Genomic DNA, 12981 nt, shown 5'->3' with positions numbered 1-12981 from the left:
GTGCTTCCATAGCTCTTTCCCTGTCACAGCGCATGTAGACTTTGCTTTCTCCCCAATTAAACTAAGCTGCTTAAGGGCAGAACTGTGTCTTGTACAGTATTATGTCTTCAGCATAATGCTGCAAACATTTGATAAATTAATAATCATTTCTAGGCCTTCCTGTAGTCTCTAAGGCTGTTATCTTTGTGTGAGTATAGGCTAAGAAAGAGGTCCACAACCTGGTCCTTCTATATTCTAGACATTTTAGGAGATGCTAGGAGCTCACCATAATTTATAGATACTTAGAACACTTTACTGTTTGACATCAGTTGTCTCTGTAAACTGATTTTTTTTTTCACTTTTTGCCTTTGTGATAGTTATAAGATCTGATTCTGGTACCTTTTCTGCAAGAGGTCAGTCAACAAAATTTTTTTTCAGGCAGAAAGTCTTCCAGAGTCACAGAACTTAGGAAAGTTAACAAATTTTATAACTAAGTCAGTTTCTAAAAAGCCAAATAACTATTAAAATGACAGCTAAGTTGCTTTCCATTGGAATAAAAAAAGAAGGAAATGTGATATATTTCAGGCTTCTTTAACATTATTTTTCTTTTGAATATCCCTCCGTGAAAATGCACAGATATTTAGGATTATAAGTTCAGGTGTATACGGTTGGCCCTCTGTATCTGTGGGTTCCCCATCCAAATATTACATGAGGGACTTGAGCACCCATGGATTTTGGTATCCACAGGAATACCAATGCCCCACAGGTGGATACCTAGGGATGAGGGACAACCGTATTTTTCTACCGTAGTGCTAATCTATTAAATGTGTTTAAAACATGTTTTTAATAACTTAAATATATAACAATTGTTTTTGTCTGTATGATTCTTATTTATTCGGATATTTTAGACATCTTCAGAATTTGAACTTGGCAAGTGATTGTTAAAGTGTGTTTCCCTAATATAAAAGTTATTAAGTAGCCTTGGGAATTGTTTTGTGTTATAAATGCAGCTTGCAACTACTGAAAGTATCCTGCAGGAAGCTACATCATCCATGTCTTTGGTGACCCAGTTTGAGCAGGAAGTATCCAGCCTCCAAAGTATCATGCATGACATTCAGAATAGTGAAGAGATGCTCACTCAAAAGATGCAAAGCCTTAATGAGAAATTCCAGAACGTTACAGATTTCTGGAAGAGAAGCCTAGAAGAAATGAATGTTAATACAGACATTTTCAAATCAGAATCAAAACATATACATTCTCAAGTTACTGTCCAAATTAACTCAGCTGAACAAGAAATAAAATTGCTCACTGAAAGGCTAAAAGATTTGGAAGATAGCACACTAAGAAATATTAGAACTATAAAAAGACAAGAAGAAGAGGATCTTCTGCGAGTAGAGGAGCAGCTTGGCTCCGACACAGAAGCACTTGAAAAGTTAGAGGAGGAACAGCATGCTCTCTTTGCCAGAGATGAAGACCTGACTAATAAACTTTCCAGCTACGAACCCAAAGCTGAAGAATGCAAGACACATTTGCCAACAATTGAAAGTGCTATTCGCTCTGTTCTCAGAGTCTCTCAGGATCTGATAGGGACAGAAAAGAAAATGGAAGACTTGACTCTTCAGATGTTTAATATGGAAGATGATATGCTGAAAGCAGTATCTGAAATCATGGAGATGCAGAAAACCCTTGAAGGAATTCAGTATGATAATAGCATATTAAAGATGCAGAATGAACTGGATGTTCTAAAAGGAAAAGTTCATGATTTTATAGTATATTCAAGTACAAGAGAAAAGGGGACTCCAGAAGAATATAATCTAGAAAATAAAGGAATTGATAGTGATTTTTGAATGCACTACATTTATCCTGATGAACCACATTATTATACATAACCTGATTAGTTCCATGCTTTTGAGTTATTTTGATATGCCTCACTTTACCCTACATTATTGGAAAATAAGTGAGGTGTCCACACAAATGCGTTATCCAGAGAGTCAAAGCTTATCTTTTTAAGCAATAAAACTTATTTCAATTTTCACCATTTTAAATAGAAACATTTCAAAAATATATATTTCTCTACTTTTTTGAAGCAATATACTTAATATTTTTAAATGTTTTTCTAATAATTAATGGACATTATTGTGAATTTCATCTGCCATATTGGACCCAAATATATTAATGTCCCTAGGAGCTATTGAGGGGTGTTTACCTCCTCACTCGACCCCAGTTTGCTGTTTTTCAAACCTTCTGTCTATTTCTTATACCTTTTCTGTCACCTGAAAAAGTGACCCACTGACCTGATCTTACTGTCAGGTTGATCAGTAATGTTTTCACCTCAGCCAGTTTTTCGTTTCTTTTGCAATTTACTGCAGGCTAAGAATCCAGACAACCAAGTTTATAGGAATTTTGTCTAAAATAAAAGATAACATGCCTGAGGGAGAGCCTGGAATGCTTTGCTATGAATTAATATGCACTTTTTGAAAACTATGGAGACTGGGAAACATTTTTACTTTTTGTTAAGGTTCTAAACTGTTATAGATACTTGTAAGAAATTTTTTTAAAGAGTAAATGTGTTCTTTTTGAAAGTTTTCCCTATGAATTAAGTGTGCATCCTGTGAAGTATGGACTTTGGGAATATCTTTGTATACCTGGGCGTTTTTTTTTTTTTTAAGGTTCTAACTGTGTTACAGACCGTTGTGTTTGCTAGGTACATGATCTCTAGATAAATTTTCTACTTACAATAAAAATACACTAATAAGCCTGTGGCCTATTTTAAAGAAGAAAAAGCAGCATAATGAGATATGATGTGATAATTATGGTAACTAAAATATGTCATTATTTTAGAGTCCCCAAACTAATTACCCAACCAAATTTGTTTTACATAGTGATTTTATTTTACACAAAATTATATAATAGAGTCACAAAGAATAAGACATGGACATATTGAAATGAAATTAGGGGGAGGTCTAGACAGATTTTTGCAATAATGATAATCGGAAATGTGCAAGTTTGGGAAAGCACATAACACTTTTATTGGTAAACTGATGTATCAAGGGTGTCCAAGGTTAGTGTTGAAAGAACTGAGTTAACTGCATTTGAAAGTACTGTTCTAACAACATGTTTCTTCTTGCCAATAACCAACTATAGTCCCAGTTTTATAATGCAATTTCAGTGGAATTAAACACAAAGAACTTGAAAGAAGTCAGTTACAAAAGATAGTTGTGGTCAGGTGGTTTTATTATGTAAATCTGTACATTTTTTGAAAAATCCCAAATAAGTTCTACTTTGGGGTTAGGAAGGCCTATGGTAGACAGCCATGGGTCATAGGCATAGCACTAATTTCTAGAATATTAACATTAAATTTCTTGACTTCTGAATATGTAAGTTCTTGTCTGTGTGTACTAACAAAATTGTATTTGTTTGCTTTTATTTTCAAGCTAATAAAATAGATTATAAAGTTAACTGGAACTTTGTCGTTTCAACCTCCATCCTGCCAGGGAATATGTGATCTCTTGTACTCTTTACTTTTATTTATTTATTTATTTATTTATTTATTTATTGGTGTGTCACCAGATTTGATACATCGTTATTATTAACTACGGTATGTACCATAGTAATGGTTACAGAAAATAAATGGAAATAAGGTGGCCACTGTGCTCTATAGTGACAATTACAAGGGAAACAAAAACTGCCCTTCTACAATTATTTCATGAGAAAATATTGTGTACATGTATGTACACATGTATATATTCCTTTCTTCAGGGGTTTTCCTATAAAAAATTGTCACTAGAGAGATTTAGATGTACCTAGGTTGTCTTCCTCTGTTTCTTAAATTCATTTATTTAAGAAAGATACTTGAAATTTCAAAAACTTTCCTGTGTATCAAATATTAAATTACATTGTTAGTTTTTCCTTTAAGGAAGATTACCATATCCTAAGACACATTTTTGTATCTTTGTAATTAATAATAAATTTTACATTAAGTTTCTGATAGAGAGTAGTGTCCATTTTTTTAATTAGCACATATAAATCACTTTTACAAAACAAACACCTAATTTTCTTAACCCTTCGATGTAAAGTTAAAAAGTATTATTTGTAGTAATATTTCCTTAAATTTTAACTAAAGATGAGAAGCTGTTGACTAAGTGTATTTTTATATTTTATAATGAAAAATGTTGATTTATTAGCCTGTATGGATTGATAGAAAACTAAATTTGTAAGATACAAAGTTAATGGCTTTTTTTTTTTTTTGGCTGCACCATGCGGCTTGCAGAATCTTAGTTCCTGGACCAGGGATTGAACCCACACCCTTGGCAGTGAAAGCGTGAAGTCCTAACCACTGGACTGCCAGGGAATCTCCAATGGCATTATTTTAATTTTAATCTAATTGTAGGTCTTTGTGTGAATCTATAATCTTGGCCAAAGATTAATGTGATGTCATATTCATCAAACATAATTTTTTTAATGTATTTCTCTGTAGATTTACCTCATATTTGCACAGTTGGCAAAAGCTCTGCAAATTCACCCAGTATCTGTGTCACTTCAGCTATGAACTACTAATTTAACACAAATCAAAATGCTCCATCCCAGCTTTACAGAGCAGGGAAGGATAGAACCGACATTTTGGAGCCTATTATGTGTCACACTGCTAGGAGGCCTACATTCGTCATCATCCTAACAGCTCCATGTATTGAGTATCTACCCTGTCCCAGTCATTGTGCTAGGCACTTGGCATGTGTTATCACAGATTCTCACCACAGCTTTGCTAGCTATGAGACCCCTTTTACAAATGAGGAAATTGAGGCTCAGCAAGATTAGGAATCTTACCATCACACTGCTGAGTCTGTCCAATTCCAGAGGCCACTGACCTCCCACTATACAGTACAACCTGCTGCTGTTCAACCAGGGAGGGGGAAAAAAAAAAATCACAAGAAATCAGCTGTCAGTAGAACTATCTTGAGAATTCAGAAAGCTATAATTCAGTCAAATGCGCCCACTACTATGTTGCCATTAAACTAGACTATAAGTCCCTCAAAAGTTGTAACTGTGACCTAAAATTATTTGGGCCTTGGTCATAAGAAAGAATCAATAAATGTTTAGGGAAGAGTGAGAAAGCAGTGGGGGAGAAAAAAACCCTGGACTGGAATCTTCTAATCTAGGTTTTGCCACTGACTCTGTGCTCTTGGGCACTTTATTTTGGGGCTCAGTTTTTTAATTTGTAAAATGAAGGAATTGTACCAAATAATTTCTAAAATCTCTCCTGGCTTTAAGTGGTTTTAAACTTTAGAGATCAATAAAATTTCCAGGTCTCTTAGTACAGTTCAAAGATCCTTTAGCAAAGTTTTTGGAAGGCTGATTGGACCCATAAATCATTCCCTTGACTCACGTTGTTTTGCTTGTAGATCCAGACAATACTTAACATTGCAGGGCAGCATCTATCTTAGTACCTTGCTCATATGATAGGAATAGGAATATTAGTAAGTATTCAAATTACTGGGTGAATCTTTCGAGCTACCAATAGACTCCAACTCTTCTGATCATCTTAAGCAAAGAGCTTAAACAAGCCATTATGTAATCTTTAAACATAATTCAGTGAAACAATTTCTAGGCTATTCCTATACTGTATTTTCTATTTTAGTGAAGACTAATAGAAGTTAGTAATAAATTGCTTTTATAGCCTACCAAATGTGACAAAGAGGCTTACTAACAGTTTCTTAATGATCTTATACTTCTAAGAATAAATTTAGCCCTTTCTGAGATGTCTTGTTTAATGCTGTTAAGCTATCTCTACCAGATTAGATACATTAATAAATGATAACCTAGTAATGAAATAGATGAAAGTAAGCCCTCTCCTTTCACCTTTGAAAATTTCTTTCAGCAAATACAATTTATTGCAAAACTTTCCCCTAAAAAATAAAATTTAAGGTTTTGCACTCACTGCTTGATTTCCTTCCTATTTGTGGCTATTCGTTACTGTCATACCCATGATAATTTTTTCACAGTCTAACTTCTCTACCAAAAACAAACAAACAAACATTTTGGGCCACCATCCCCACCACTAATCAACGTAGCATAAACCCATTGAGAAAAATCCTAAAATATATTTTGGAACCAAATATATATGATAGGGCAAGAAGGGTGTATTGATGCTTTGAATTAATTTTTCTACTGCCCCATTTCAGATTCATTTCTTTGCAATTATATGACTGGTCCTTTTTTAAGCTGCTGTAAAAATAATATTCCAAGCATATTAAATATTTATTTGCATTAAGTAGAACTAAGTTAATGTTACCAAAATAACCCCAACAGGTTACCTGAGTGAACCAGGCAAAGGCAGTTTAAGAAAGATTCATAAAAAACATATTGAAGAAATACAATTATTTTGTACTTGATGTCTTTAAACTGCATTTTTTATTTTGTAAAAATTTTTTTCAACCTGCATATTTGTTTTTGATTCCTTATTTTTTCTGAATTTTAAATAATCCATTTACTGACATTTTCTTTCCCAAACTAAGTGACAAACTTTCTGGCAGAGTCAGTTCCTGATCATACTAGCACATATCAGCACAGTAAACGTTGTTGAATCAAGATGGTTTTGATTATTAGTAGAAAGCTATAGACAATCTCCACTTTAAAACAATGCTTTCCGGGCTTCCCTGGTGGCGCAGCGGTTGAGAGTCCGCCTGCCGATGCAGGGGACACGCGTTCGTGCCCCGGTCGGGAAGGATCCCACGTGCCGCGGAGCAGCTGGGCCCGTGAGCCATGGCAGCTGAGCCTGCGCATCCGGAGCCTGTGCTCCGCAGCGGGAGAGGCCACAACAGTGAGAGACCCGCGTACCGAAAAAAAATAAAAATAAAAAAATAAATAAATAAAACAATGCTTTCCTAGAAAACAAGCTGAAAGTTTAATGTGCAAAGTGGAACAACTGACTTACATGTTATAAATGGAATTTCTTTTTTCAATGTAATCACAATGTATATCTGTGTTACAACACAGGCTTTGACAATATATTTTACATTTGTTCTTTAATTTTTTTTCTTCATAGTTTAGCATACAGCGCACAGGCTTAAGTTAATCTTCTGATTGAAACTTAATTGAAACCTGACAATTCCTATGTGTTTTATTTTTTTTTAATTAAATAAATTTGACATATAACATTGTGTAAATTTAAAGTGTACAACATGATACTTTGATACATTGATATATTCAGCCTTGAGAAAGGATATCCTGCCATTAGTGACAACATGGATAGACCTCAGGCATGTATGTTTTAATTTTCAATTTTGTATTGTTTATGATACCCATCTTATCACTCTAATCAACACTTTAATATTCCCCTGTCCCTCTTGACTTTATTAACTGATGGCACAATGCAATAAAAATTCAAATATTAAAAATACAATAAAATAAAATAACTCAATTTCCCCAAAACTGCTATATAAACACACATACACACGCACACAACAACAAAAATAACAACTTGAAATGTTGCCAGGCAGTTGTGTGGCTCAAAATGTTCATCAGCTGATTTGTCCAAGTTAAACCAAAACAATTTAGAGACATCAGTATTCAATGGATGCTGGGGAAGGAGGATGGCATTGAAACATCCAAAAGTTGATAATCACTTGTATTTGGAATCTTGGAATTTTAGAACCTTGGAGATAGTGCTTTGTTTGTTTGTTGTTTTGTTTTTTACATATCTATCATCTCTATTAAACTACTGAACTGAGTTGAAGCCACAACCGAAGCTGTACTCATCTTTATGTTTCTCAGACTTCACATGCCTGACAACACACTAGGAACTTAAGGATTACTAATTGAATGGAGTTAGTTCAATACCCCAGAAAAGTATTCATAAAAGTAATAGGACAATAAAGTCCCTTCATTCTAGCACTTGTACCTACAAACAAACTTGCATTTCAGAAGTCATGTTGTCTTGTTTGACCCCCCCAAATTTACCGAAACTCATCTAGAGGGGGCTTCCTCCTCCCTTCTCCAGCAACTGAAGATACATCATTTCCCCTCATTTAGCTCATTTTGTCACCATGCAGAGGACTGGTGGTTCCAAAATAACTGGAAAATGCCATTTGCAGTCACATGAAATTTCCTCAATGTTTCCCTTCCTATTAATTAGCAATACGCTTCATGCCTCTTTTACCAAATGCTTTCCAGAAGAGCAGTAACTTTATAGTTTAAAATAACACCTAAAATTTAAGTTGAATTTTAAATGTTAAGCTTTTACTCAATTTAATTATTCTGGTACTATATTTTCTTACAGTGTCAGAAGTCTGAAGCTATCATAGAACAATTGAAGTCTTTTCAAATAATTACTCATCTAAAGCGTCTACAGGAGGAGATTTATGAAGTGAAAACTTGGTCCAACAGGATAACTGAAAAGCAGGATATATTGAACAACAATTTGACCACTGTTTCTGAAGATGTTACAAAAGTAGACCAAAGTACAACTTCCATGGCAAAAGATGTCGGTCTCAAGATTACAACTGTAAAAACAGATATGCGACGTATTTCAGGTTTAGTAACTGATGTAACATCATTGACAGATTCTGTTCAAGAACTAGAAAATAAAATAGAAAAAGTAGAAAAAAATACAGTGAAAAACATAGGTGATCTTCTTTCAAGTAGCATTGACCGAACAACAATGCTCCGAAAGACAGCATCTGACAATTCACAAAGAATTAACTCTGCTAAGAAGATACTTTCTGAGCTACAGAGTGATTTCAGCAAGCACACAGATAGATTTTTAAGCTTAGAAAGTGACAGAGCTAAAGTTCTGAAGACAGTGACTTTTGCAAATGATCTAAAACCAAAGGTGTATAATCTAAAGAAGGACTTTTCCCGCTTGGAACCCTTGGTAAATGATTTAACAGTACGCATTGGGAGATTGGTTACTGACTTACTACAAAGAGAGAAAGAAATTGCTTTCTTAAAAGAGAAAATATCTAACTTAACAATAGTCCGAGCTGAGATTAAGGATATGAAAGATGAAATAAAACACATTTCAGATATGGATTAGCTTGAAATTATTTAGATTAGACTGAAGAAACTTTAATAGGACCTCTGTCATGTTATAAAAAGACTGACAAGTCAGAAATAATGAAAATTTTGGAGTAAATACTATTCTGTATTTGATTCTATTTTGTACAGTAAAAATAAAAGTTTTTGAAGGACTGAGCACTGGATTTTCCTAAATAAATATGCTCAAATGTATTTAAAACTTTGTATAAGACATGTTTGCAACTTTATATAGTAAGAACCTTATGCATCCCCCTTATACATATGTGCATATGTTCGCACGCACGCGCGCACATGCACACACACATACACACTCAGGGTCTGCCAGTCTAGCGCTGGGAAATCTAGATGGGGCAGGATCTGAATCCCCACTTGCCCTCACTAACTGCCAAGGAGCATAGTACGTGTGGTTGGGGCTCAGCTGAAGAACTGCCCATCAGGATCAGGGCTTTCATATATTATCCATTTAGAATAAGAGAAACTAGAAAGGTCAACCAGGGAGCTGCAAGAAAAGAATCATGTAAGACTTCCTAGGTCTTTTATGGCTTTAGGAAACAGGGAAAGGTCACCTAAAATGAGGTAAGGAAGTGGCATCTAGAGCAGGGTTTGCGGGGTGGGGGGCAGCACAGATTTCAGGGGGCTTGCCAAGCCTCAGATGGAGGCTGCCCCAAAACAGCACAACTCATGTGTGGTGTTGATGTGACCAGAAGCAGCCAAAGCAAATAAGTTCTAACATTTAACACAGCATCACATTAGCAATTCCACTTATATAAAATTCTAGAAAATCCAATCTCATATGTAGGGGCAGAAAATAAATCAGTGGTTGCCTGAGAAGTATAACTTTTTTTTTTTTTTTTTTTTTGCGGTACACGGGCCTCTCACTGTTGTGGCCTCCCCCGTTGTGGAGCAACAGGCTCTGGACGCGCAGGCTCAGCAGCCATGGCTCACGGGCCCAGCCGATCTGCGGCATGTGGGATCTTCGTGGACGGGGGCACGAACCCGTGTCCCCTGCATCGGCAGGCGGACTCTCAACCACTGCGCCACCAGGGAAGCCCTGAGAAGTATAACTTTTAAAGAAGCACAAAGAAATCTTGAGAGGTGAAGAATGTTTATTATCTTGATTGTCTTGATGGTTTCTTGGGTACAGACTGTGTCAAACTCATCAAATTGTACTCTGTAAATATGTGCAGTTTATTGAACATCAATTATCCCTCAATAAAGTCATAAAAAAAAGTACAATAATCTAAAAAAACCCCCACCCACAAACATTAGCCCTAGTTTCAAATGCCTAGCATCAACAGTATCCAGATGCATAGAACTAGTTACCTCAAAAAGAAGTGTTTATGAATTTTTTTCTTCCGGTTTTACTGAGATGTAATCGACATACAGCACTGTAGAAGTTTAAGGTGTGCAACATCATAATTTGACTTACATACATCATGCAGTGATTATCACAATAAGTTTAGTGAACATCCATCATCTCCTATAGATACAAAATGAAAGAAATAGAAAATACATATTTTTCTTTGTGATGAGAACTCAGGATTTACTCTTAACCTTCATATATAACATACACCAGTGTTAATTATATTTATCATGTTGTACATTATATCCCTAGTATTTCTTTATCTTGTAAATTTGTACCTTTTGACTACCTAATCCAATCCCCCTCCCCCAGCCCCCACCTCTGATAACCACAAATCTGATCTCTTTTTCTATGAATTTGTTTGTTTGTCTGTTTGTGAAGTATAACTGACCTGCAACACTACAATGCTACATTAGTTTCAGGTACACAACATAATGATTTGATTTTTTTTTTTTTTTGGGTCACACCAAGTGGCTTGCAGGATAGTTCCCCCACCAGGGACTGAACCCAGGCACGTGGCAGTGAAATCGCGGAGTCCTAACCACTGGACTGCCAGGGAATTTTCCCTGATTTGATTTTTTTATACATTTCAAAATGAATGATCACCATGGTAAGTCTAGTTGCTTCTGTCACCATGAAAATATATTACATAATTATTAACTCTGTTCCCCACACTACATTTCATCCCCATGACTCATTTATTTTGTAACTGGAAGTTGGTACCTCTTAATCTCCCCACCTATTTCTCTCCCCTCCCACCCACCTCCGCTCTGGCAACCACCTGTTTGTTCTCTATCTCCGAGTCTGTTTCTGTTTAATTATGTTCGTTCATTTGTTTTTTTTAGATTCCACATATAAGAGAAATCATACAGTATTTTTGTCTTTCTCTGACTTATTTCACTTCGTATAATACCCTCTAGGTCCATTCATATTGTCACAAATGGCAAGATTTCATTCCTTTTCATGACTAATATTCCATTGTGATATATACCCCATTGTGATATATGGTATACCCCATATCTACCCCATCTTCTTTATCCATTCATCTATTGATGGGCACTTAGGTTGCTTCTATATGTTGGCAATTGTGAATAATGCTGTAATGAACATAGGGGGTGCACATATTTTTTCTAATTAGTGTTTTTATTTTCTTTGGTTAAACACCCAGGAGTGGAATTGCTGATGGGCAGAGCCAGGTCCCAGGGTCTCTGGTGGCAGTACCCTAGGTGTTCCAGAGTTGGTGTCAACCCACAGGTGGGTAGAGCCAGCACCCATGGGGTCCTGGGGCTGGTGACCACCTCCTATTGGGTGAGGCCAGTTCCCGGGGCCAGTGCTGGCCCACTGGTGGATGCAGGTTGGAGACAGATCCTGGGCTCTCTGGTGGGCAGGGCTGGGTTCCAGGGCAGCTGAATCCCAGGGAAGCTGGCCTGTTGTGTCCCCACCTAGCTAGCTGTGTGGCTTGCAGTGTCGCAGTTCTGGTCCCTAGCAGCTGGCAGACAGGGCCAGGTCCAGAAGCTAGAAGGAAGATTCCAAAATGGCACTTGGCAGCACCAGTGTTCTCGTGGGGGTATGAGCTCCCCAAAATGGCTGCTGCTGGTGTCTACATCCCCAGAGTCAGTCTGAATTGCCTCCTGCCTCTCCAGGAGGCTCTCCAAGATCAGCCAGTGGGTCACACCCAGGCTCCTTTAAAACTACTGCTTCTGCACTGGGTCTTGGAGCATATGAGATTTTGTGTGTACTCTAAGAGTGGAGTCTGTATCTCCCAACCCTCCGAGTTTCCCAAAAGTAAGCCCTACTGGCCCTCAAAACCAAATGTTCTGGGGGCTTGTCTCCTCAGAGCAGGACCCCTGGGTCCGGGGAGCAGGAAGTGGAGCTCAGACCCCTCACTTTTGGGGGAGAAACTCTGCAGTTGTAATTATCCTCCCACTTGTGGGTCACCTACCCTGTATGGGTCTTTAGTATACCTCATCTCTGACCCTAATTGTATCATTGTGCTTCCTTCTTTATATGTTCAGTTGTAGAATATCTCTTCTGCTAGCCTTCAGGTGGTTCTCATCAACAACTGCGCTTTAGATAGTTGTCATTTTTGTAAGTCTGTGGGAGGAGGAGAGCTCAGGGCCTTCCTACTCCACCATCTTGGCTGCTTCTAGGATGAGTCTCAAGTTTATGAATTCTTACACCAGAATGGCTCATCCCTAAGACTTGGGCTTTTTGCCATTAAAGAGTTAGCATTAAAATTGATTCACATAGGGCTTCCCTGGTGGCGCAGTGGTTGAGGGTCCGCCTGCCGCTGCAGGGGACACGGGTTCGTGCCCCAGTCCGGGAAGATCCCACATGCAGCGGAGCGGCTGGGCCCGTGAGCCGTGGCCGCTGAGCCTGTGTGCCCGGAGCCTGTGCTATGCAACGGGAGAGGCCACAACAGTGAGAGGCCCGCATTACGCAAAAAAAATAAATAAATAATTTTTTAAAATTGATTCACATAGTTCTAAGTTGAGCCCCAAGAAACTTTCTCCCTGCTTCTATGACTCCATATTATTTTCTCTTTCCCGAAATGCTGTAGCACTTGAAGTCTCCCTCACAATTTTATTGCTAAAACTTTATTTAAG

At 37.2% G+C, this 12981-nt stretch overlaps 1 protein-coding gene across 2 annotated transcripts in view; it reads left to right on the top strand.

Moving 5' to 3' along the window:
- The window catches only part of IKBIP (IKBKB interacting protein), a 19237-nt gene extending 10037 nt beyond the window's left edge, over positions 1 to 9200 (top strand). Inside the window, exon 3 of one of the 2 annotated variants that reach the window (XM_007467162.1) lies at positions 8255 to 9200. In XM_007467162.1, the coding sequence (XP_007467224.1) occupies positions 8255 to 9010 (756 nt within the window). In that variant the 3' untranslated portion in view covers positions 9011 to 9200. Of the gene's footprint in view, positions 1 to 989; positions 2031 to 8254 lie in introns of those variants that run through there. The other variant, XM_007467161.1, reaches the window with a different exon arrangement.
- Positions 9201 to 12981: the final 3781 nt, after the last annotated feature.

The sequence above is a fragment of the Lipotes vexillifer genome, unplaced genomic scaffold, assembly GCF_000442215.2.
Source record: "Lipotes vexillifer unplaced genomic scaffold, Lipotes_vexillifer_v1.1 scaffold237, whole genome shotgun sequence".
NCBI lineage: Eukaryota > Metazoa > Chordata > Mammalia > Artiodactyla > Lipotidae > Lipotes > Lipotes vexillifer.
The sequence above is the reverse complement of the archived record's forward strand: the minus strand, read 5'-3'. Positions and strand labels throughout refer to the sequence as shown.